General features: G+C 58.4%; 1 protein-coding gene across 5 annotated transcripts in view; it reads left to right on the top strand.

The window, feature by feature from the left end:
- The window catches only part of GRAMD4 (GRAM domain containing 4), a 76,099-nt gene that overhangs the window by 11,965 nt on the left and 41,261 nt on the right, over window positions 1–22,873 (top strand). For 2 of the 5 annotated variants that reach the window (XM_081249040.1, XM_081249044.1), the window contains exon 2: window positions 22,096–22,306. In XM_081249040.1, coding sequence (XP_081105166.1) covers window positions 22,096–22,306 — 211 coding nt within the window. Of the gene's footprint in view, window positions 1–11,847; window positions 11,895–20,993; window positions 21,053–22,095; window positions 22,307–22,873 lie in introns of those variants that run through there. The other 3 variants (XM_081249043.1, XM_081249042.1, XM_081249041.1) reach the window with 3 other exon arrangements.

Below are 22,873 nucleotides of genomic sequence, written 5' to 3'. Positions count from 1 at the left end.
GCCTGGGCCAGCGAGGCTGGGTGATTCCAAAGGTCACCGTCCCCCACCTACTGTGGCCTGGGTAGCTGAGCCACTGGCAGTCAGCAGAGCCTTGAGGTGTCTCCATCACCCTCGGTGGCCTGCACAGGCCTGGGCCCTTGGTTCCTCCCCAAGGCAGGTGGGGCTGAGCGGGGCTGGGCGGGGCGTCTGGCCCACGCGGCTCTTGGGGCACAGGGACCATCCCCCGCCCTGTCCTGGGAGGCCTCTCCCATGCTTTTCTGTCTGCCATGTGTGTCTCTCCAGGAGCTGCAGGGCACCTCCGGAGAGCTGAGAAGGCCGCTGGGGAGGTGGGGGACTCCTTAACCCCCAGGGGAGGTGACCCTGGGGGGCTGGGACATCGTTGTCACTGTGTTTGTGACCCAGGCCTGGGGTTGCTGCTGCGGATGCCAGTCGGTGGTCGTCTGCTGTTGCTCGGGACTGGCCTGGCTCAGGCAGCTTGGTGGGGGAGGGGAGGGAGAAACAAGCGTTGGATGGGGGTGGGGGAGGCCTGGACCGGGGGTGGGGGGTAGGGGCGGGAGAGGTTGGGAGGGCGTGCCCGCAGCGTCTGTGTGAGGACAGCTGAGGATGATGGCGAGGCTTCCGGTTTATTTATTTATTTATATTTTTTTGCTTTTTGGCTGCACTGCACGTGGCACGTGGGATCTTAGTTCCCCGACCAGGGATCGAACCCGCGCCCCTTGCAGTGGAAGCTTGGAGTCTTAACCATTGGGTCACTGGGGAAGTCCTGCGAGGCTTCCAGTTTAGAAAAGCGGCTGGAGAAGGCAGGGGCCTGGAACGGGAGCTGGGTGCCTGGAGCTGACGGGCCCGGGCAGGTGACTGCTTCCCTGGCATGTCCTCCCTCATCCAGGGCCAACGTGGCCATGAAATCCCTCTTCCTCTTGCGTTCTCCGATTCAGGACTTAACTGCTGCTGCATCAGCGAATGGACTGTGGTTTGACTCCACGTTTACCAAAGCTAAGCAGGGCTCAGGCTGACGTCCCTGGTTAGGTCCCCGACAAGTCCCGAGTTCCCTCCCCCCGCCCGCCCCTGCAGCCTACAGTTAGCCATGGCCATGGAGGATGGGGAGGGTCCGTTGGCATCTACCGGACAGTGTAACTGGGCTCCGTGAGGGCCGACAGGGATCATCTCACTCGTTCCCGTGTGCCCAGCGCTTGGCCTAAGGCATTGGGGCGTGTTTGAGGGGAGCCTGCTGATGCCTGTCCCCTGAGGCCCAGCGCCACTCCTCCCCCGCCCCCCCCTCCGACTTGAGTTGACCATCCGTTTCGCAAGTGTGTATCTTTGATAATTGACCGCTTAACTGTATGATTAAAAATAGTGAAGTGAGTTGTTTGCACTGTGTGGTAGTGAGGATGCTGAGCCCCAGCCTCACACGGTTCGGTTTCTCTCCTGAATGATTTCGCTCTTCGCTTGGATTGGATCGGTGATCCAGGGAGGAGCTGCATCATCCTACAGCAGCAGGAGACTTGAGTTCAAAGCAGGTTTCCATCCTGAGAGTCTTTGCATTCCACCGCTTATGTTTATGGGGACCAGCCCTCCACTGGCTTTTACAAACCAGTGTCAGGCCGGTTCTCAGCCGGCCCGAGGCCCGCTCTCCCAGGATGTGGCCGGCACCGCGGACTGTGCTGCTGGCCTCCCGCCTGTCGCTGGTTCTGCATATAGAGGCTGGCCCTGCTGGGCTGAGTTTAAAACTCTTGGCAATAAAGAGGGCCTATTGTGACCTATTTATAAAGTGTTTCAGAATCACTTGCATGAATATTTTGTCCTAAATTCTGTATAATTAGAAGATATAAACCCTACTCTGGGATTATTTTTGTGCACCAACATAACCTAAATTAGAACTCTGCATGTAGGTTTTTTAAAAAGAAATCACTGGGACAGAAAAACATAAAGGAATTGATTTTATCTTCACTGTTCTCAAATGCTTGAAAATACCGTTTCTGCCGAAGAAACCTGGAAACCTTGTTGACTGATTTACAGACCCTTTCCCTTCACCAAGAGCAGAAGGTCAGTCTTTTGGGACAGATGTTTAAAGCGTCCCCATGAGTTCTGACTTGAGGCGGAGCCGTGGCTGGATTTCCACCTGCTAGCTCTCTCCCCTCAACCTCGGGCTCAGCCAGAAGCTTCACCGCAGGTGTGCTGGTTGTGTGCGCTCTTCACGCAAGGCCTTCAGACAGATGCAGAGGAGGGATTTGTGGCCCATGTCCATTTAGCAGATGTTCTTGGGGCTTCTTAGCTGCTTGGCCGCCGCATGCGGAGGGCAGGTTGCTGGATGCCAGCAGTGTCCCTTAGAGGAACATCCCTGGGCGGGGAGGCAGGTGTGGGGCTGGCGCTGCCCTACGTGGCCGAGTTTCCGGAGCGGCATATATGGGCTTGGAGCAGACTTTCAAGGGGAGACTTACGGGCTGAATCTTCTTTTTTTCATATTTTTGGACCTCAGGCGCATCGAATTGGAGAAGCCATAGTCCTTGGGTCATGGTGTGCAGCCTTCACTGGTCCTTCAGGAGCCTCTTGTCTGTTTAGTTATTTTTTTTTAAAAAAAATTATTTATTTATTTATTTATGGCTGTGTTGGTTCTCTGTTGCTGCGCGCGGGCTTTCTCTAGTTGGGGCGAGCAGGGGCTACTCTTTGTTGTGGTGCGCGGGCTTCTCATTGCGGTGGCTTCTCTTGTGGAGCACAGGCTCTAGGCACGTGGGCTTCAGTAGTTGGGACACGCGGGCTCAGTAGTTGTGGCTCGCGGGCCCTAGAGCGCAGGCTCAGTAGTTGTGGTGCACGGGCTTAGTGCTCCGCGGCATGTGGGATCTTCCCGGACCAGGGCTCGAACCCATGTCCCCTGCATTGGCAGGCGGATTCTCAACCACTGCGCCACCAGGGAAGCCCTGTTTAGTTATTTTTAATGTAACAGGCACCCTGGAGTTCACCCCCGAAGCACAAGCTGGGGCCTTGCCGATCACCCCCATCACTGAGCCCGAGGTCTCAGCTGTGCGCCCCTAGCCTCCGTGCCCGTGATCACCAGCTCCGGCTCCCTCGTTTCCTCATGTGCCTTCCTCAGGCCGACACCCCGCTGTCTCAGTACTGCTGCGTCATCCCTGGGGTCTGACTGGTCCCTGGAGGGTCCTGCTCCCTGCCCCTCTCCTGATTGAATCTTGAAGGACGGGTGGACATGGTCTGGGCAGAGCAGGTATGGAAGCACACGAGGCACCAGGTGTGTTCAGGCATGTGTGGGGTGTAGGAGAGAGGCCAGCAGCAGCCAGAGGAGAGTCGGGGGAGGTGAGTGGGGAGGCTCCCAGCCTCTTGGAGGTAGAGCCTCCCTGGGGGTGGTGAGGAACCTCTGGGGATCAGCCCAGGGAGGGCAGGTGTTTCCAGAGGTTTCAGGTGTGGAAATGGTCTGGGGAGGAGGTCAGGGCTGGTGGTAGAGGCTGGGGCTGCCCTGGTCCTGGGAGAGGAGGGGAAGGTTGGGGGACCTGCACACCTGGCCTCATTGGGGTGTCACGGGGGCCTGAGGGGCCGTCAAGAGGCAAAGCTTCCAGGGAAGCCCGTCCTCGCCCCCCGCCCGGTGGGGCCTGCAAAGCAAGCGCAGAGGGATGTGCCCTTCAGCCCAGACATGCGTACGCAGTAGGTGTGTTGCCTGCACCTGGGGACTGAGGCGGCAGGTGCAGAGGGTGAGTTTGCAAGTGTCAGGGAAGGTGCGGGATGGGGCAGAGAGGGTTCCAGGACAGCGTGAGCGGTGATCCGGGGGACCGGCCACTGGGACAGGGCTTTCATGTGGTTGTTTTGGTGAGGGTGTCTCTTCTGACTCCAGTGTCCTGGGCTGTGGATCTGCCTTTAGTGAAGGGTTTCCCACCACTGATGCTCATCTTGTGGCGGGGCCGGTCGGTGCTGCCTGCCTTTCTGGGAAGGGAGGTGGCGATGCCCAGGACGATCCGGGTCTGGTGGAGGCGCCGGGGTCCCAGAGTGGGGAACCTGAGAGGAAAACCAGCTCCCGTCAGGAGGCTCAGCCACTGGCACGGCTGTGGAGGCCGCTCTTCCCGCCTCCGCACCCCGCCCCCTCCCTGTGTCCACCCCCCAGCCCGAGCCACCCAGGCAGTCGCCAGGGGAGCAGCTCTTCTGGCTGACTGTCCCCTATGCCATCGAGAGAACCCTCAGCCCTCACTGCCCACGCCGGCGCCGGGGTGAGGGGTGATGGGCCACGTGTCTCCAGCCAGCGGCCATTAAATGCTCTGCCCCCTTTCCGAGCTCGTGGCGGGGGAGGGGAGGAGCGGATAGCCTCGGGGCCTCACAGCCTGGACTGATGAGCCCGCCTCTGCCACTCCCGTGCCCTTTGTGCTGTGCCCTTTGTGCTGAGCGTGCCCTTTGTGCTGAGCTGACGTCCCAGGTGGATGGACTCGAGGGAAAGGCCCTTTGTGGAGTTGGTGGGGATCCTGCGTGCACAGGTCCAGCACTCTGAGGGGAGGTCGGGGGCCAGGTAGCTGCAGTTTCCCCTCTGCTGCTTCTCCCTGGCCTGGCCAGGAGGCTGCCGGGTGCCCGGCCCAGCTCCCCAGGAAGAGACAGAGGCTTGGAGTCTTACCTGTTACATCGTGGTGATGAGGCCAGAGCTGCCAGCTTGCACAGGTGTGAGTGTGATGGGGTGACGGACGTCAGGGCGGCCTTTCCTGCAGGGTCGTGGTCCACCTGCCACAGCACGTGTGTGGTAACTGAGAGAGCCTCACCCCTCTCCTTTGGGGGTGCAGCCGGGCCTTCTGGGGCCATGGGGGGGTGTGCTTGGCAGGGGCTTCCAGGTTCTCCCTCACTTCTCGGCTGAACCAGCTGATGGGATTTTGTTCCCTTTTGGAATTGGGAGGTTCGGCCCCATGGGTGGCATTGCTATGTCATCTCCGGGCCTTTTCCACTGTCACGAAGGCCTCCTGATGCCGCAGGATGGGCTCAGCTGCCTCCCCGGGGTGGGACTGGAAACCACCCTTCTCAGTGTTGCCAACCTGTTTATCTGGTTACGCCAGGTCTGCACGCCTGCTTTCAAAGGGTCCTGCCCTCCCCTGGGAATCCAGGGCCAGACCCGGGGGCCCCTTGGCTGCAGACCAGGAGGGGGGCTCCAGCAGGCGTGCGGACGGAGAAGGTTCCTTGGATGCTCTTGGCGTGCTGATCCTGGCAGGAGACCTGCGCAGGCAAAGCTCTGTGAGGGTTTGTTTCCGTGGGATGTTGGGTTTTCCCAGAGGGAAGTGATCTGGAGCCTCCGCCGCGTGTGGGAGTGGGGTGACGCGCTGAGCTGTGCTCCTGCTTCCATCTGGAAGAACCCCACTGAGTGAGCTCTTGGGGTTTCAGGTGGTTCCTGGCAGGGTTTTCATGAGGACGAAAACAAGTACAGCTTTATTTGCAGGTTATTGTTCTCAGGGCAAGTTTATATGAAATGTAAGTTTTTATCCATTTTATCTGCTTTCACAGCTTGTTTTTCGGATGCAGTGGAATGTGGTACGTTCTGATGAGTTATGGTTTTTAGTTCATTAAGGGTTTGGCAGTGACTGTTTTTATGGTCAGACTTTGATGAAAATTCTAGCGAGATGCTTGGTTCTCTTCTGCTTTGATAAGTGGAGACCAGGGACGTGGGTGTGGGGGGGTCTTTATCTTGCTCATTGGTTTTTGTTGCCTGACGATTCTAATCAGACAAGGAATAGAACCTTGTTTTCAGTGTATCCTGACAGGAGACCCTGTAAGTGCCCCTCCCCTATTCTTTTTTTTTTTTTTTAATTAATTTATTTTTGGCTGCCTTGGGTCTTCGTTGCTGTGCGCGGGCTTTCTCTAGTTGCGGTGAGCGGGGGCTCCTGTTCTTTGCGGTGCACAGGCTTCTCATTGCGGTGGCTTCTCTTGTGGAGCACAGGCTCTAGATGCATGGGTTCAGTAGTTGTGGCACGTGGGCTCAGTAGTTATGGCTCGCGGGCTTAGTTGCCCCACGGCATGTGGAATCTTCCCAGACCGGGGCTCAAACCCGTGTCCCCTGCGTTGGCAGGTGGATTCTTAACCACTGCACCACCAGGGAAGCCCTCCCCCCCCTTCTTGAGATGAAATGCTGGTCTGGGTCTGATTTGCTGTGGTTTGCTGAGGCTGGATTCAGGCTGCTTGGGGGGGCCAGGTGGTGGGGTTCTGGTTAGCTGAGCTGCAGGGGGACAGCCTGGGGGGAGGAGTCTGTCCAGGAAGCCACACCCTCAACTGTAAGGTGGGAGGGGGTGGGAAGGGGTGGCTGGGGAGACCCTGTGGTCCAATGTGGGGGGAGCAGCACAGTGCTGAGCTCCTCTGAGGGGCAGGAATACCTGATGTCAGAAACAGGAGCTCCCCCTCCCCTCCCCCTCCCCCTCCCTCCCCTCCCCCTCCCCCTCCCTCCCCTCCTCCCCCTCCCCTCCTCCTCTCCCCTCCCCCCTCTGCCCTCACTGCTCAGTGAGGACTGAGCAGGCTTTGTGTGGGCCCGTGTCCTTATCAGCTGTGTGGGCTATGCTATTCCAGGCCTGGACTGAAAGGAGAGGAGTGAATGGGCCAGAGTCCTGAGCCCAGGGAGGTGTGTCCCGGGAAGGTGAGACCGCTCTCACCTGAAGGCCGGTGGGGAGGGTCTGCTGTGAGCTGGGGGGTGGGGGTCTCCGGCGGCCCAGTGCTCTGCAGCCGCCGGGGGTGGTGGGCGTGTTGGACAGGAAGAGGGTCCTGTGACAGGCAGTGTGGGGATGGGGCCGGCTGAGGTGTGGGGTCCGGTGGGGACGTCCGGAGGTGGAGCGGGTCCCTAGCACACAGGGAGTGGATCGTTGGGACCTACGGCAGCAGGTGGGGCTGGGGCTGGGGCTGCACCCGTGTGCGTTGGTAGTGGCATCATTAATTATGTAGGACGCAGACGGCCACTAGCTTTTCAGACCGTGAGCCATGATTTTCATGGTTGTGCTTGGGGTTATTCATTTTTTTTAAGAGTTAATGTCACCTAATGCTGTAACCTGCACTTAACGTATTCGCTCAGTTCTCTGGAAGATGGGGATTAAAATGTTTCCACAGATCAGCCGCCTAAAGCATCATCGCCACACAGGCTGATGGATTCTGCCACGGCTGTTCTCCTGAAGCAAGTGCATGCTTTGCTTTAATTACCTTTGTAGAAAAGTGACTGTCCGAAGGCTCTCCCCACATGGGGACCTCCTCTTGAGACTGATTTAGGAGAATCCCAGGTGCATCTTGCTACCAGCGGTGCTTTCTCCCCATGGAATAGCCAATAAAGTGGATGATTGCAAATTTCATCTTACCTTTAAGGCACCAGCACAGCTTGCTGTTTACAGAACAATTTGTCACAGGATCCTGTGGAGAGAGGAGCCCTTTGGCCACAAAATTATTCTTTCCAGAGCATCTCTTTTGGAAATGGACTATTTTACGCCTTGATTTCTCCAGGCCGGCAGTGCCCGTGGTCTCGAGAACGCTGCCACTGGCTTGTAACCCTTCCCACAGGTGTCACCTGGGTGCTGGCAGTCTCCTGTTCTCCTAGTGGCAGGATGTCAGGTCACTGTGAGGGTCTCCCCCAAGCGCAGGATGGCTCGGGCCCTCACACCCCCATCGGCCGTGCCCTCTCCTGGTGCTGGGCCTCCAGTCCACGGCGCTCCACCTCCACTGAGGAGGCCAGACCCGGGGCGTGGTGCACGTGAGAGCCCTGGGCTGCTCTGCACGGCACACTGGGGACCGCGGCTGGGTATAGGTGCCAGGCCAGGCCTGCTGTCCAGCCTGACGCACGCCCGTGGCCGGCTCTCTGACTCTCCCCTCACCCAGGGTCTGGGGTTGTGCCCGTGGACACAGCCCCCTGCCGGGGCCCCGCCGCAGCTGCCCAAGGCCAGGGCTGAGGTCATGGGGAGCAGGGGGCTGATGGGGGCACCCTCAGGGCACGGTGTCCGAGCCCATCCCCGCATCTCTTCCCCGAAGCACTGGAACAGGCCAGGGCTTCTCAGATTCTGGTCTCGCAACCCCTTTGATCGTGAGTTAGCGAAGTCATCAGGAAGCCTGTTTATGTGGTATGTAGCCATTGCTCTTCCCTGTGTGAGAAATTAAAACTAAGAAATGTACAAATATTTACTTATCGAAAACTGCCAGCTGTAAACCCATTGCATGTTAACATAAATAGCATATTTTTGTTTTTAAAAAAATCACTATTTTTCCGCAAAAGGGGAAATTAGTGGTGAAGGGGGCATTTGGTGGTTTTGCAGGCCTTGGCGGGGTCTGGTTAATCAAAGACAGCTGGATTCTCTGGGCCCCCGCCATCACCCCTGTAGCCGGTGGGGCCTCAAGGGGGCAAGTGCGGAAAGCAGACGATGTCTGAGGATTGCTGTTAAGTAGATCTGACCTCTGGGCCCCCTGAGAGGGTCTTGGGGACCCCCAGGGCTCCTGGACCACACTCTGAGAACCAGGAGAGATGTCCCTGCAGTGGAGAGTGAGGGCTTTTTTTAAAGTTGTTTTTTTTTTCTATTTTATTTGAACCCTCCTTATTTCTTTTACCTTAAAATTTTAATTTTGAACTTCATTTATGTGGCCTAGTCCACACATTCAGGAGTTTGTTCAGAAGGGGTTGCAGCCTGCGCTGGGTCCCCGTCCTGCCTGAGTCTACCCACCCCCTTCTCCCCAGGACACAGGGGTGGCACCACGCTTCTGGCAGGTAGCAGGCGTACACACTGGAATGAAACGACCTCGCCCACACGTCGTTTTGCAAGTGTGAGTAGGAGACACTCCTGGAAACGGAAGTGTGGTTTTACTGGATTTCCTAAGCGGGAGGTGGGGGGGACGGGACACGGGGGACGGGGGACGACGACACCCCGTTTGCCTGTCCTGACAGCCACATGCTGCATCTCTGCCAGTCTGTTAGGAAAATGGTTTCCTGATGTAATTTTAATTTGTATTTTTCTCTTTGTAAGTGAAGGTTGATTGCCGTTTCATATATTTAAGAACTGTTTGTTTTCCTTTGCTATGGACTGTCTGTATCTCTTGCCCATTTTTCTCCTGGGCTGTTTTTCAACATTAGACAAATTAATCCTTTGTAATATGTACTGCAAATACGTTTTCCAGGGTTACCCTTTATCTTTGACTGTTTTTGGAGGCTTTCGCCTTGCGGAAATGTGTGTCATCTGTTGTCTCCTTTATCATGTGTCATGTCTTGCTTTGGAAAGGCCCTGCCTGGCCCTCAGGTTCTGAGGCCCCCCCCCATGGCCCCCCCTGGCTCCTTCCCTGCTTTCCTTATTTTACACTCAAGGCTTTGGTCCATTTTGAATTTATTTCCTGGGGGTGTGAGGTACGGTTCCAGCATTATCTTTTCCCACAAAGCTCGGGATGTCCCAGCATCGTTTGTTGAATGATGCGAGTCTCCCCTCTGAGGAGGCCCCTTTGATCCCAATTAGGTCTGGGTCCGTGTCTGCACATTCTCGTTGGTTCCACGGCTCTGCCGTGTATTCATGTGCTATCATCACACTTTCACCTTTGACCGTAGCTGCATCGTGTTCTATTACGCGGCAGGGCCAGTCTCCCCTCATCACTCTTGCTTTTCAGAATTTCCCAGCTATTTGGCTGGGTTTTCCTTATAAGCCGTAGACTGAGCTTTTCTTTTTTTTTTTTTTTTTTTAAGTTTATTTATTTATTTTTTTAATTAGTTTCTGCTTTATAACAAAGTGAATCAGTCATACATATACATCTGTTCCCACATCCCTTCCCTCATGCATCTCCCTCCCTCCCACCCTCCCCATCCCACCCCTCCAGGCGGCCACAAAGCACCGAGCTGATCTCCCTGTGCTAGACTGAGCTTTTCTTGCTTCCTCTAAAACCTTTTTGTTATTCTTTTAAGGGGAATCACGTTAAGTTTATAGATCATTTTAGGGTTTTGTGTGACCATTCTCCCCTCCTTTCCTCTCTCTTTATACGTAAATATGGAAAATACACGTAACATAATATATGTAAATAATACTATACCAATAAATATTTGGTGAAATATACATAAGATTTACACTATTTTTGAAATGTACCCTTCAGTGGCATTAAGTACATTCACATTGTACTTAGTGCACAATTAACGTACACCCGTCTTCAGAACTTCCTCATCTTCCCAAACTGAAACTCTCCCCCCATGAAACACTCACTCCCAATCCCCGTCCCCCAGCCCCTGGCCCCCACCATCCTACTTTCTGTCCCTGTGGATTTGACTCCTAGGTGCCTCATATAAGTGGATCATATAGTATTTGTCTTTTTGTGACCTGCTTATTTCGCTGAGCTTAATGTCCTCAAGGTTGTAGCACGTGTCAATGCTTCCTTCCTTTTTAAGGCTGAATAATATCCCCCTTATGTAGAGACCACACTTTGTTTATCCATTCACTGGTTGATGGACACTTGGGTTACTTCCTTGTTTTGGCTATTGTGCTGCTATGAACATGGGTGTACCGGTATCTGTTTGAGCCCCTGCTTTCAGTTCTTTGGGAATACCCAAACGGGGGATTGCTGGATCATATGGTGGTCCTGTTTATAATTTTTTTTTTTTGCGGTATGCAGGCCTCTCACCGTTGTGGCCTCTCCCGTTGCGGAGCACAGGCTCCGGACGCGCAGGCTCAGCGGCCATGGCTCACAGGCCCAGCCGCTCCGCGGCATGTGGGATCCTCCCGGACCGGGGCACGAACCCGTGTCCCCTGCATCGGCAGGCGGACTCTCAACCACTGCGCCACCAGGGAAGCCCCTGTTTTTAATTTTTTGAGGAACTGCTGTGCTGTTTTCTGTAGTCGCCGTGGCTGTGGTTTACGCTTCTGGTCGTGCGTGCTGAAAATCGGGCCGGAGTGTTTGCTGAGGATACGGTGAACCCCAGCTCTGCTGCCAACCAGGCCGGACCACCGAGAGCCTGGCTCCCTGGTCCCGAGAGCCTGGCTCCCTGGTCCCGCGAGCAGGTCCCTGAGCAGGACCCGGTGGGCGGGCGGGAGGGACGAGACCCTGGGTGCCATCTTCCACCTCTAGTAGCTGTGACCTCGCTCTCTGCACCTCACTTTCCTCTTCTCATTAAAAAGGGGAGGCCCCATAATAGTAGCAGCTCATGTTTATTAACTTCTTAGTATGTGCCAGGCCCAGAGACAAGGCATGGAGGGGCCGGGGTCCCGGAGGCTGGTGTGGGAGGATTCAGTGAGGTGAGGCCTGGGAGCATCAAGCATGTGCTTGTTCTCCACAAAGCGTGGCTGTTAGTAAAGAGTGAGGTGGGTCATCCTGGGCGATCCCTGCCCTCGCCCCTCCCACCAGTGCATCCGCGCCCTGCATGGCTCCGCAACTGCCGGCCCAGTCAGGCCACCCTCTCTCCCCTGCTGTCCCATGCCATGACCAGATGAACCAGATGAACCCGAGCGCCTTGTCTGCCCCCGCCCGTCCCCAGTGTTTCCTTCTGGCTTGTTCTGGCGTAGGCGCTCTGTCCAGGGTGCCTTCCTCTGCAGCCCACGGTGGCCTCCTTGGTGCTGTCAGCCCGAGGACTAGCCATCACCTCCCGAGAGCAGCCTCCTCTGCATCCTGGTACCGACGGCAGCTGGTGCATAGTAGGTGCTCGTTAAATGCTCACGCAGATGTGTCCTTACTGTTACTCCTGGATGCCTCTGCTCCAGCCCGTGAGACTTTCACTGCCCGCTTACCACTCTCTGTTCCTAATCTCTGCCGGATGGGGAGCCGCGCCAGGGCAGACCCCCGCCCCCTACGTGATGTGCCTCTGGAGCGCTTAGACCCAGCTTGTCTCGTGCCAGCACAGCCCACCTGCCACCTTGCGTCAGCCCAGCCGGGAGATCTGCGTGAGACTGAACTGCTGACCACGGTGGGCGGTTACCTGGGCAGCATGTGCGAAAAGGACTCAGAGGGTTTGTCTATCTATCTGTCTATTTATTTATTTTTAAATGTTTCCTCTTTGGCACTGGATGTGAGTTTTATAGCAGAGGTATAAGGTGAGGGCGCCAGCAAGGCACCTCTGCTGTCAGGCCCTGCCTGGGGCTGTGTTCCTTTCTTGGCCAGCTCAGCAGGAAATGCGGGTTCTACCTTCTCTGCGCTGGGTGGTGTTTTAAACACAGAAAGCCTTTTGTGGCGGATGTGATTGACAGCCCCCCGTGGGCCCGTAAATGTCCCGGGGCTTGGTCTGCGGGTGAGTCCAGCGGGGCCCTGGGAGGGAGCTCTCGGCCTCAGCTGGGCCAAGTTTCCAAAAAGGAAGAAGTTGCGGCAGGCCAGTGGTTTGGAGGTGCCCCCGAAGCCCTTTTTCCCCGGGGGCTGTTTAAGGCCCCGTGGGTTTACCTTGGTGCTGGGTTTACGCAGGGACCGGGTCGTCCTTTAAAACGTGCCTCCCTCACCCACTGATCCTTTGTCATGCCACGTGCTGGGCCGGACGCTGAGGTGGGGACTGGCCGGGATCCCTGCCCTCGAGCAGAGTGATCTGGGGATGGGGGGAGGGGTGGGGCAGTTGGGGAGCCCTCGGGGGGAGGGGCAGTGCGTGGTACTGAAGTGTGGGTCAGAGGGCTCCAGGCGGGAGGGGTGGGGAGGGCCAGCTCCTCGTTTCCTGAGGTCTTTTTCACTGTTTTGCTTGTCACGCCGCAGAGCAAGAGGCCCTGCCTGAGACCTGAGTGTGGATGGTGGCCTCCAGTGGTGGGCTGGTCAGAGCTGGAGGCTGGCCCTTCCGCCTCGGGTGGGATACAAGGGGGGGCGGGGGAAGCCCCGGCCCATGGCCCAGGTGGGACAGAAGAGAGTGGCTCTCAACGTGTTGGGTTCCCTCCCTGAGATCCTCCTGGCCCCTCGGCACAGGCGGCGCCTTGCCCTCACCCCTTTCCTAAAGAAGATTTGATGATGACAAGGTCCACACCCGAGTGTGAGAGTGGCAAGGTCACTGGAAGTGGGACCCCAGTGCTGAGTGAGGGCCCAGTTCCCTGTTAGGGGGCCAGTAAGTACTGGGACCCAGTTGAGAGTCCTTGTTCTGCTGGGCATTTATCGCCTTGAGACAAGGGGACAGCCAGCCATGGCCCATGTGTCAAAAGTGGCCCGCCCACTTCTCCCTGCTTTCGTAACTGTTCTTAATGGCCCAGAGCCACACCTGTTTCATGCTGCAGCAGAGTGAGAACTTGTGACAGGCTGTGTGGTCGCCACACCTAAGACATTTACTGCCAGGGCCCTTTGCAGAGTGGGTTCGCCGAGCCTGCGCGTTCAGTCTGGGGCTGCGGCACATTTGGAGAAGAGCCTGTTTGCAGACAGCTGTGGGCCAGAGCCTCTCTGCTTTCAGGAGCTGGGCCAGGGCGCTGGCAGGAAGTCATGACGAATACTGGGAATCCGGAAGGTGTTTCCTCCCAGCTGTCTCATTGGCTAGATCTTCCCCAGTCCTGGATGCTAAGAGGGATGGAGAGGCTTGAAAAAAAGAATGCTTCCACCAGAAATGAGTTCTTGTGTGCGTTTCCTACTGTTTAGTTGATGTTGCTTGTTTATACAGCACAGGTTTATACAAACCTAAACCCTAGGTTTTCCTGCTAGCTTTGTTTTGTTTATATACATGGCCGTGCGGCCAGTCTGCCGGGCTCCCCGCTCGGTCTCTAGGCAGGGGGACCTGTGGGCTCTCATACAGCATGATGGATGCACTAACAGAGGCATGTGCTGGGGAGGGTGGGTGCCTGGGGCCAGCGCAGGCTTGAGTGCAGCGGGGTTGGCTTATGTTCCTGATGAGGCTCTTACCCCGAGCCTCAGTTTCCCCATCTGTCAGTTGGTTTAACAACAGCTCTACCCTTGCAGCGTTGTGACCAGGACGCGTGACACCTGGGGTGGGGAGAGGGGCTTGTCGTTCTTGCCTGAGATTTGGGGCCCCGCAGGCTCAGTGCTGAGGATGGTCCTCGCCCCGTGGAGGGCCCACACTCCTGCCACAGCACGGGCCGCAGGCCCTCGCCTGGGGCTTTTGTCCAGGGCCCGTGCTCTTGTGAGCCTGGACTGAAGCCCGAGTGCCCAAGGGTGGGTCCTCAGGTAGGCACAGCCCACACCTGTGTCAGGTGCCACTCTTTCTTACTGCTACCTTAAAGCCAGGGGGCTGAGGCTTAGGGAGGGCTGGGCATGACCAGCCTCTGCAGACCTCACTCTTGACCCTCTGGGGCTGGTCCAGGGCTGGGGTCAGAGGGCACAGATCACGCAGAGCTGGGAGTGCAGCCGAGCCTTGGTGCCTGAGGGCCGGTGGAGGACGCTGCGTCCTCTCTGAAGCGGCCTCTGGCTTCCCGGGGCCTCCAGTCTGAACTCTCTCAGACAGTTGCCCACTGTCTGCAGTCCCCACAGACCCCAGGTTTGGGTCCCTCCCTCCTCGGAAGCTGACCGGGGGCGGGGGGCGGTCTTGGGATGTCCCAGAGCCTCTTACCCTCCCTTCCAGCACCCCTGAAAGTAAAGTGCCAGTGGTGCCCGTGGAGATGGAGAGTAATGCAGGGTAGTGACCTTTGTTCAGCGCTTTTTTGGAAAGTGGCGTCTGAGTTTTTCCCATGGTTACTGCTGCTCTCCGGGCGGTCCCTGAGCCCTTCCCCGTGCGCTTCACGTCATCCTCCGGCTGCCCTCTGAGCAGGGACTACCATTAACCTCTCTGTGTGACCAAGGAAACCGGGGCGTGGAGGTCAGTGACACCTGCAGGGTCAGCAGGAGAGGCAGCCGGGGTCCCGAGACCATCAGGTGACTTAGCTCACGTCCAGAGCCCAGCAGAGCCCGCGTGCTCCCAGGGGTGTCTCTGAACACGATAGTACGTAGGACAGTTGGAACCGACCTGACAGGTGACGGTGCCCTGCCCTCCAGCCCCCCAGCCAAAGTGATGGCGACATGGGGCCCGAGCAGGGGTGATGTCACTGAGGGTGGGAGCAGCCTGGCTGCACGGGAAGGGGATGCTGAACCAGAGGTAGAAGAATGGGGTGTTACCCGGTGGTGGGGAATGGCCTGGACAGTGTCCCCGAGGCCGGGGAGACCTGGCGTCTTGTATGGGGACCCAAGGGGGGCCGGGATGGCAATGAGCAGGGCATGAAGACAGTGTGCCCGCCTGACCTCCCTGCCGCTGGCCCTGGGCTCATGGGGCCCCACCTAGAGGCTCGGGTCCAGCACATTGTTTTGTGCACTCCCCCTACCCTGCCCCCCTGGCCTGCCTGAGCGTGGTGGTCTGGGTCCCGCTTCCCAGGGCTGTCTTTGACCCCTTCGGTCCTCTCAGGGACTTTCACTTTGACCTGTGCCCCCGAGCTGTGCCAGGGAAGGAGGAGGGCAGGCGGGGACACTGATGTTTCCTGAGCCCTGCTCCCTGGGTGGCCGAGACAGCCTGGGACGGAGGGATTGGGGCGGCGGTGCATTGGAGCTGCTCACGAGGGCCTGCAAGAGCCGATGGTGAAGTTTTCAGGAATTTTGTGAGCTGGCCACTGATAAAATGAGAGTGTATAAAGTTAGATAAGTTATACTGAGAGCAAAGGTATCAATATTAAATGCTCGAAGGTGCCTGTTTCTGAACTATTTCACTACGTTTTATTACTGGGTTATGATCCTGAGGTGACTGGCATCTCTTGGGCCTGGTGGAAATCCTACAGCCGGTGGCCCTGGGCAACTCTTACCACCCGTGTGCTCATTCACTGCCGGACGTCACTTTGGTGGCTTGAAAATGGCCACGATGGGAGTGGTTACACCATGGAAACGGACAGATATTGCAGATTAGGGTTTTACCTCTCATTTTGTTGCTTGTCTAGACTAAAGAAAGTGATGGAGAAAATGCTGACACGCAGGTGAAGGTTAAGCGTGTGACTTCCGTCTCATTCACTGCGAAGGCACAGGAAGGTTGAGGAAACCTCCTTCTGTTAGAATACTATCGTCTGCTTCAGCAAGGACATCTCTCCTGTCCTAGACAAACGAATAAGGTTCTGCCTTCCTTTCCCACCTTTGCTGTGTCTTGTTCACGTAAACAAGGACGTCAGCCGGCAGTCAGGCCGGAACCGCACTTGTGGGTCAGCTGCAGTCCTGGTTGACCAGAGGGAGGATTTCAGCACAGCTTAGTGAAGGCATCCTGTGGGCATCACTTGGCTGTGTGGACTTTACAGTAAAGAGTGTTATTACTATTTGTATTCGTGCAACACGTCTTTATCACTGAGATTATAATAAATGTTTGTATGTCTGTGCCCAGGGGTGTCGCTAGGGCATACATGGTCCCAGCTCCCAGGAGGGTGTGGTAGCTTCAACAGGGCCCTCCCAGCTCTCCTGCTCTTCCTGACTGGCTGCCCCCCGGCCACCCTGGCCCGTGGCGGGGTCACAGAGCCAGCAGGACCCTGGGCAGCTCTCCTGTTTCAGTGCAGAAAACTCCGCTCCTGGCACAGGGCCCGTCTTGGCCTGACCTGTGTAGGACGGAAAGCCCCTGAAGAATGCAGGCCTCTTCCTGGAGAAATGCCTCAGGCTGTCGAAGCCTTGGAGTTAAGCTCTGGAAGTGTTCACGGATTTAGGGACTTCCTGCTTCACCAGGAGGGCTGAGGGCAAAGTCCAGGGACAGCCCTTTGCTTTGAGGCCTCTGTGGCTGGGTGGCTCATTGCGCAGGGCTTGGACCTGGCTCTCCCGGCCCTCAGGGCCCAGTCGTGGGGGCCCCACCTTTGTGCAACGTCCCCTCTGTCACTGAATGGCCAGTGTGTGTCAGCCCTGCTGAGACAGACCGGGCGCCTTCAGCACCTGCCCTCAGGCATGTATGCTAACCGGTGGGGCTGGGGGCACAGATCCTAAACCAGGGAGCTCGCCGGAAGTTGCAGGACTCCAAACCAGACGGGCTGATCGAATTTGAGGGGGGGACTTGGAAGAGGAGGAACTGGCACGGGGACATCCCCGAGCCTGAAGTGCTGGGCACCGCAGTAGGAACAAAATGTGATGGCCGGAGGACCCCCGAGGGTCAGCAGGGCTGGAGCCCAGTGGGGGAAGCCCTGGGAGTGGTCTCGGCGGGATCCTCCGGACTCTGGTTTCCCGCCACCTGGAGAAGGGGCTCTGTGAGGTGTGTGGCTGCCTGGACCAGACCCGAATGGGCTGGAGGGTGGGGCAGGGGCAGAGCAGCACAGGTGTGGAGCCTGGCTGGGAGGCGGGGGCCCTGCTCGCTGTAGGTGGCTGTGCAGCGATCACATGATCAAGGGCTCCTTCCAGGGTTTTGACTTGAGCAGCTGCTGGTACAGGTGCCACCCAGGAGGAGGGCTCGTGGAGGCTCCAGCTCCGAGCTGAGTGTGGCAGAGTGGAGCTACTAATGAGATGTCCCACAGACAGTGGGTCACCCGGAGTCCAGCTCATGGGGAGGCTGGTGGGCGTGCAGTCAGCAGAGCGTCTGAACATTTGGGGTCCCGCTAACTGAGGCTGGATCCGGGGTCGGGGCAGTGGCTCCCTGGCCGGCCTCGAGTTTGGGGGAACCCGTGGGTCACTGGGCGTGAGCCAACATCTAGAGCCTGGCATGACTGGGGGCAGTGGTCACCCTTGCCTTCTGGGTCTCGGGTGTCCCAGACTGCTCCCCGGGCAGGCTGGCCCGGCACGGGACCCCACGGGCTGCCCTGGAGCTGTGTGCATGTCCTGGTCCTGAGGGCGTGGCTGCAGGGCTGTGGGCCTCTGGGGCTGTCTTCTTGGAGAACAGAGACCTGGCAGAGGGCCGGGTGGCCGGCTGGGACTGGCCTCGAGTGGGGTGGCAGGAGGGCCGTGGGCCTCGCTCCAACATCTGTGACTCCCCAGGAATATGGCTTAGGACAAGGGTTGCTTCCTTTGGGAAAAAGGATGTTGTTTATCCTGGGATCAGCAGGAGAGCCACCAGATAACAGGGGATGAAGCCAGGCTGAGCTGGTTGTCTGAACGCAGACGGGAGCTTGGCTGGGGGTCGCGAGCCCCGTGCAGCGAGGAGAGTGGCTGGGACCTGGGACGTGGCAAGTGCTGGACCAGGAACCACTCTTTTCTAAATCTTGGTCCGGGAGGGAAAGTAAAGTCCTTTGTGGTTTCCAAGTCCAGTGTTCCCTAGACACTGTGGCCTTTGTGTGTCCAGGAGCCATTCAGCGGGTTTCCAGAGCAGCGTGCTTTGTGTCCCGGGGCCAGAGCTGGCCTCAGTCCTGTGTCCCGAGGGCCCGCGGCGCAGGGACGCTGCCTTGAGGCTCCCCTCATCCTGTCCCTCGGTCTGCTTGCCTCTGCGGCTGCAGGCTCCTTGCAGAGGTCGCGGCTCTGAGCGGGGGTCTGGAGTAGCCACAGGGAGCGTCTCCTAGCGTGTCTACTTCCACGTGGAGGTACGGGGAGCTGGGGCAGCAGGTCCTGCTCTGAGTGGCTGCCCCACCTTGAGGGGTGGGCGTGAAGGGAGCTGCCCGGGGGCCTGTGGGTGCACGTGGAGGGGCCGGGTCTGTGGGGAGTGCGCGGTGGGTGTGCAGGGAGTTGGGGGCTGGTTGGATCCAGGGAAGGCTGGATGGGGGCTGGGGCGGGAGTGGGATACATGGCAGACGGAAGGTGCAGGTGAGCTTTGTGGAGACGGCGTCCGCTGACACTGGCTTTGTGGGGAGAGCTTTGCTCTGGGTCACGCTTGGTGTCCGGCCCCCGGCCCCCCTCTCACTGTCCGTGGACAACATCCGTGTCGGTCTTCCATCTTCATCTGGAAGTCGGGGGTGACCGTATTGGACGGCGGTGTAGTTGAGATGAGGTCGTCCCGGGCTAGGGTGGGCCGCCCCTCAGCCCGGGGGCGGGGTGTGTGACGGGGAGTGCTTCCCTCGCAGCCGGGACCTGCCTGGGAGGGGTGGTCAGGCGTCCTGGCACCCAGTGCTCATTGGGCAGCGGCATGAACTGCTCGCCTCTCCAGGAGCCCCAGGGGCCTGGGGGCAGGGCAGTGGGGACGGAGCGGGCCCTCGGGGACCCCCGCCCTTGCCGAGGGCTGATGTGAGCGGCTGTCGGGAGGAGCTGGGTTGGCGTGAGCTGGCAGCTACCAGCAGGGGCCCCGATGCGCAGGGGGGCGCGTGGGCTCGGTGCTGGGGCAGCGTGGGTTGTGAGCGGCATCCTGATGGTGGCAGGGCGGACACTTGGCGCTTTGTCCCCTTTCCCCGGGTGGCCACGTCATTTGCTTGCCGGGCTGAATCAGGAAGGAAGGCAGCTCCAGCCTGCGGGGTGGGGAGTCCCAGGCAGGAGAACCGCCTGATGGGACCCGGCAAGGAGGGAAGCAGGCCCATCCCCTCTGCCCCGCTTCCATCCGACGCTGGGGAAGGACGGGTCCCCTAGGTCCTTCTGAAAACGGAAGGAAGGAGGTTTTACATGGCTGCACTTCCCCTGTCCGGTTTGCTTTTAGTTTTCAAGTTAGAAAAGCAATGGGAAGGGACACGTGGAGAGAAGTTTCACAGCCACCCGCAAGCCTCAAGTAGGGACCTGTGTCACCTGTGGTCTGTGTAGATGCCAGTTGTCCGTAACGGTGACCTCGGTGCAGCAACGTTTTGTCACCGCCTCTGAGACTCCCAGGGACATCTGTGCATCCCGCATGGCGCTCAGAGCTCCTGGCCTGGCCGTGGTGCTGCCGAGATGCGCTCCACGTGCTGGATTTGCCCCTGGGACAGATCTCAAGACCGGGAATCACTGGTTCAGAGGGCGTTGATGTTCATGCTTCCTGCTGCCTTTGCCACATCGCTGGCTTTTGTTTCCTTTTTGGTGAAGTTGGAGGCTTTTGCACAAGGACTGGGTAACTTTCCTCTTGCTCAGGGAGTTTATGGGTCTGCGTACCAAGGTCCTCTAATTTTCACCAATTTGTTCAGGTTGTCTCACAACAAAAATATTAGTTCTCATGTACCTGGCTTGCTACATGTATCCCGTTTCATTGCAGCTTTTTAAAAAAAAAATTATTTATTTTATTTTATTTATTTTATTTTTGGCTGCGTTGGGTCTTCGTTGCTGCGCGCGGGCTTTCTCTAGTTGCGGCGAGCGGGGGCTACCCTTCGTTGCCGTGCGCGGGCTTCTCATTGCGGTGGCTTCTCTTGTTGGGAGCATGGGCTCTAGGCTTGCGGGCTTCAGTAGTTGTGGCTCGCGGGCTCTAGAGCGCAGGCTCAGTAGTTGTGGCACGCGGGCTTAGTTGCTCCGCGGCATGTGGGATCTTCCCGGACCAGGGCTCGAACCTGTGTCCCCTGCACTGGCAGGCGGATTCTTAACCACTGCCCCACCAGGGAAGCCCCTCATTGCAGCTTTAAAACAAATGTCTATTTACTTTTGTCTGGTTGACTTGAGTCTTTTTATTTTTTCAGTCTCTTAATGTAGACTGTCAGCCTCTCTCTAGGGACTTAAGTTCTCTCTTCTCACGTGGATATCTTTCTAGATGGCCGGCCACGTGCCCCTTTCCCGCCACGTGAGCAGGGATACCGGCTTCTCCAGCCCCGTGGCCTTGCCCACTCCTGGGCTACCCTGGACTCTAGGGGACGGTGGGTTTCCTGTGGTTTTTGCACTGGGGTTAGGGTTAGGGTTAGGCTACATGAGGCCACCTTAGTGTTCCACATGAGCCCCGAGAAGCATCTGTCCCAGGAGCACCTGCAGACCCTCCCCCGATGTGCTGCAGTCTCAGTTGTCCTTGTAGAGCGGAGCCCTGGCTCATTCTGATGTGGGGCTCACGGGCTGCCACTGTTCACAAGCTTTCTTGCCTTGAGCAGTGACGCTGGAGGAGTGGAGGCCCCTTGGCAGATGGGGCGGGTAAACAGGGCTGCAGGCAGGCACCCTGGGCTGTGATTTAACATGATTTAACGGCTCCAAGCCTGCACCGTCCGAAACAGGAAGTGCTTCTCCCTGCCTTCATGGTTCTCCGTAAACTGTCCCAACTGGGGCGGTTCGGGCTGAGTTGATGGATTCCACCCTGCTCACCCCACTTCCTGCCCGCCCTGCAGGAAATCACCAAGCTGTTTATTGGGTCCAGGCTGAGTAGTCTGTGCTCTTGCGTCATCTCAAATTCTCCGGATACTTTGTCCCAATCGGGGTTAATCCCGTTTCAGAGGTGGAAGCTGAGGCCTAGAAAGGTGGGAAGTGGCGGGACAGGCTTTGAGCCCAGGTGTGTCCAGAGTCCCTGCCCCGCAGGGACCCAGGGCCTCTTGCAGACGTTGGGGGGACCGGGGTTGGGCCGCACGGCCCCTGCCTTGGGCTTGGGAGTGAGGTGGGCTGGATGTGCAGAAGGGCCACTACGCCCCACCCACTGGGCTTTCTTGGCCGGGTTGGGTCAGAGATGTGGGGAGTGGGCACCCCTGTAGACATCCATCCCTGGTGTGCACGTGTGTTTGAACTTACACGTGTCCTCCATGCCAGCACACAGAGACACCACACCAGGCCTTTGCTGCCCTCCCTCCAGGCTGGAGGGATCCAGCGTCGGCAGCGTGGGGGCTGTGCTCAGGAGGCAGGTGGGCGGGCGCTGGGCTCCTGACTGGCCGTGTGTGGGAAGATCTCTCGGAGCGAGTGAGGCTGAGCTGGTCCTGAGAGCAGAGCTAGGGCACCCAGGCAAGCAGGATGGTGTTTCAGGTCGATGGGGCAGCCTGGGCCGTGTCCCTCGGAGCGGGGCCAGGTGGAGCGAGGGGACGGGGCCCGGAGGGAGTCTGAGACACCCTGAGGCCCAGCGTTCTAGGGCTGTCCTGGGCGTGCACGTGGCCGTGGGTCTTGACGGTTGTTAGAGCCTGGGAGGAGGCGCGCCAGCCCTCCCCGCTTCTCACTGCGGTGTCTCCCCCTCCCCTCCCCAGCCCCCTCTTCCCAGGGTCTGCGGCTCCCCTGCTGGTCCAGGCTGGCTCCGCCTTTGCGTTGGGAGGTCCCACCGAGAGACGTGGCTTCCTTCTACCCTGTGGGGCACTCGGGGGAGCTGGCCTGGGTGGGCAGCAGGGGTCCGAGCTCAGCGGCCAGCCCAGCCGGAGGGGTGACAGAGGGCCCCGGCCTGGTGGGCACAAGATGGGAGCCTGTGGGCCCCAGGGTCCCTGAATAGTGGGACTGGCTGCTCCCTGAGGGCAGGGCCTGGTGGCAGCCCAGGGCTGGGGCCTGGAGCCGTGTGTGGGAGGGCAGTGGCCAGTGGGCGGCTGACCACCTGACCGTGCCCCCCCCCTTGCTGTCTTGCAGGGGCTCCGAGCGTCATGTTAAGGTAAAGCAGAGGGGCTCAGTGCTGAACATGCTAAGGAGGCTGGACAAAATCAGGTTCAGAGGTCACAAGAGAGATGACTTCCTTGATCTAGCAGAGTCTCCAAACGCCTCGGACACCGAATGCGGAGACGAAACACCCCTGAAGATACCTCGGACCTCGCCCCGGGACAGCGACGAGCTGAGGGACCCTGTGAGTACCAGAGTGTCCTCCCTCCTGTGTGGCCACGGATGCCAGGTCCCTCGCTGGGGGGTGGAGGCTGTCCCCATCCTCAGGTGGCCAAGCTGAGCTGCGCTTGGGTAGACCATGTCCTGCCCAGGCTGGTCAGACACAGACAGGGCTGCTCCCCATCTCGCCCCAAACCTCCCCCAGCCTCACTGATGGGGGCTCATTCCCGGACTGAGGATAATTTGTCCATTGGCCGGTTTTCTTTTCCTTCCTCACTGGCTTTCTGGGTGACCGGCAAACTTCTCACACAGCCTGATCACCGGGGGTTTGACTCGAGGGGTTGCAGGGTGCTGTCTGGAAGCTGCTGACCCCTGGCCCGAGGGCAGCTGCCTCTGGGTGCCTGGCCGGTCTGCCTGGCCGTCTCAGAGTGCGTGTCATCGACCCATGGCAGCTGGCCAAGCCCAGGCTGGGCCTCATCAGCCCGTGTGGGGACAGTGGCCCCTGTGGGCCCGTCAGTGGACGCCCTTTATTTGGAGAGCAAGTTTCCTCAGCGGGGTTCGCGGCTCTGGTGGGAACCAGGCGTGAGCAGGC

The sequence above is a fragment of the Mesoplodon bidens genome (genome assembly GCF_964165515.1).
Source record: "Mesoplodon bidens genome assembly, chromosome: 11".
Classification (NCBI taxonomy): domain Eukaryota; kingdom Metazoa; phylum Chordata; class Mammalia; order Artiodactyla; family Ziphiidae; genus Mesoplodon; species Mesoplodon bidens.
This window is presented reverse-complemented; position numbering and strand designations above follow the sequence as displayed.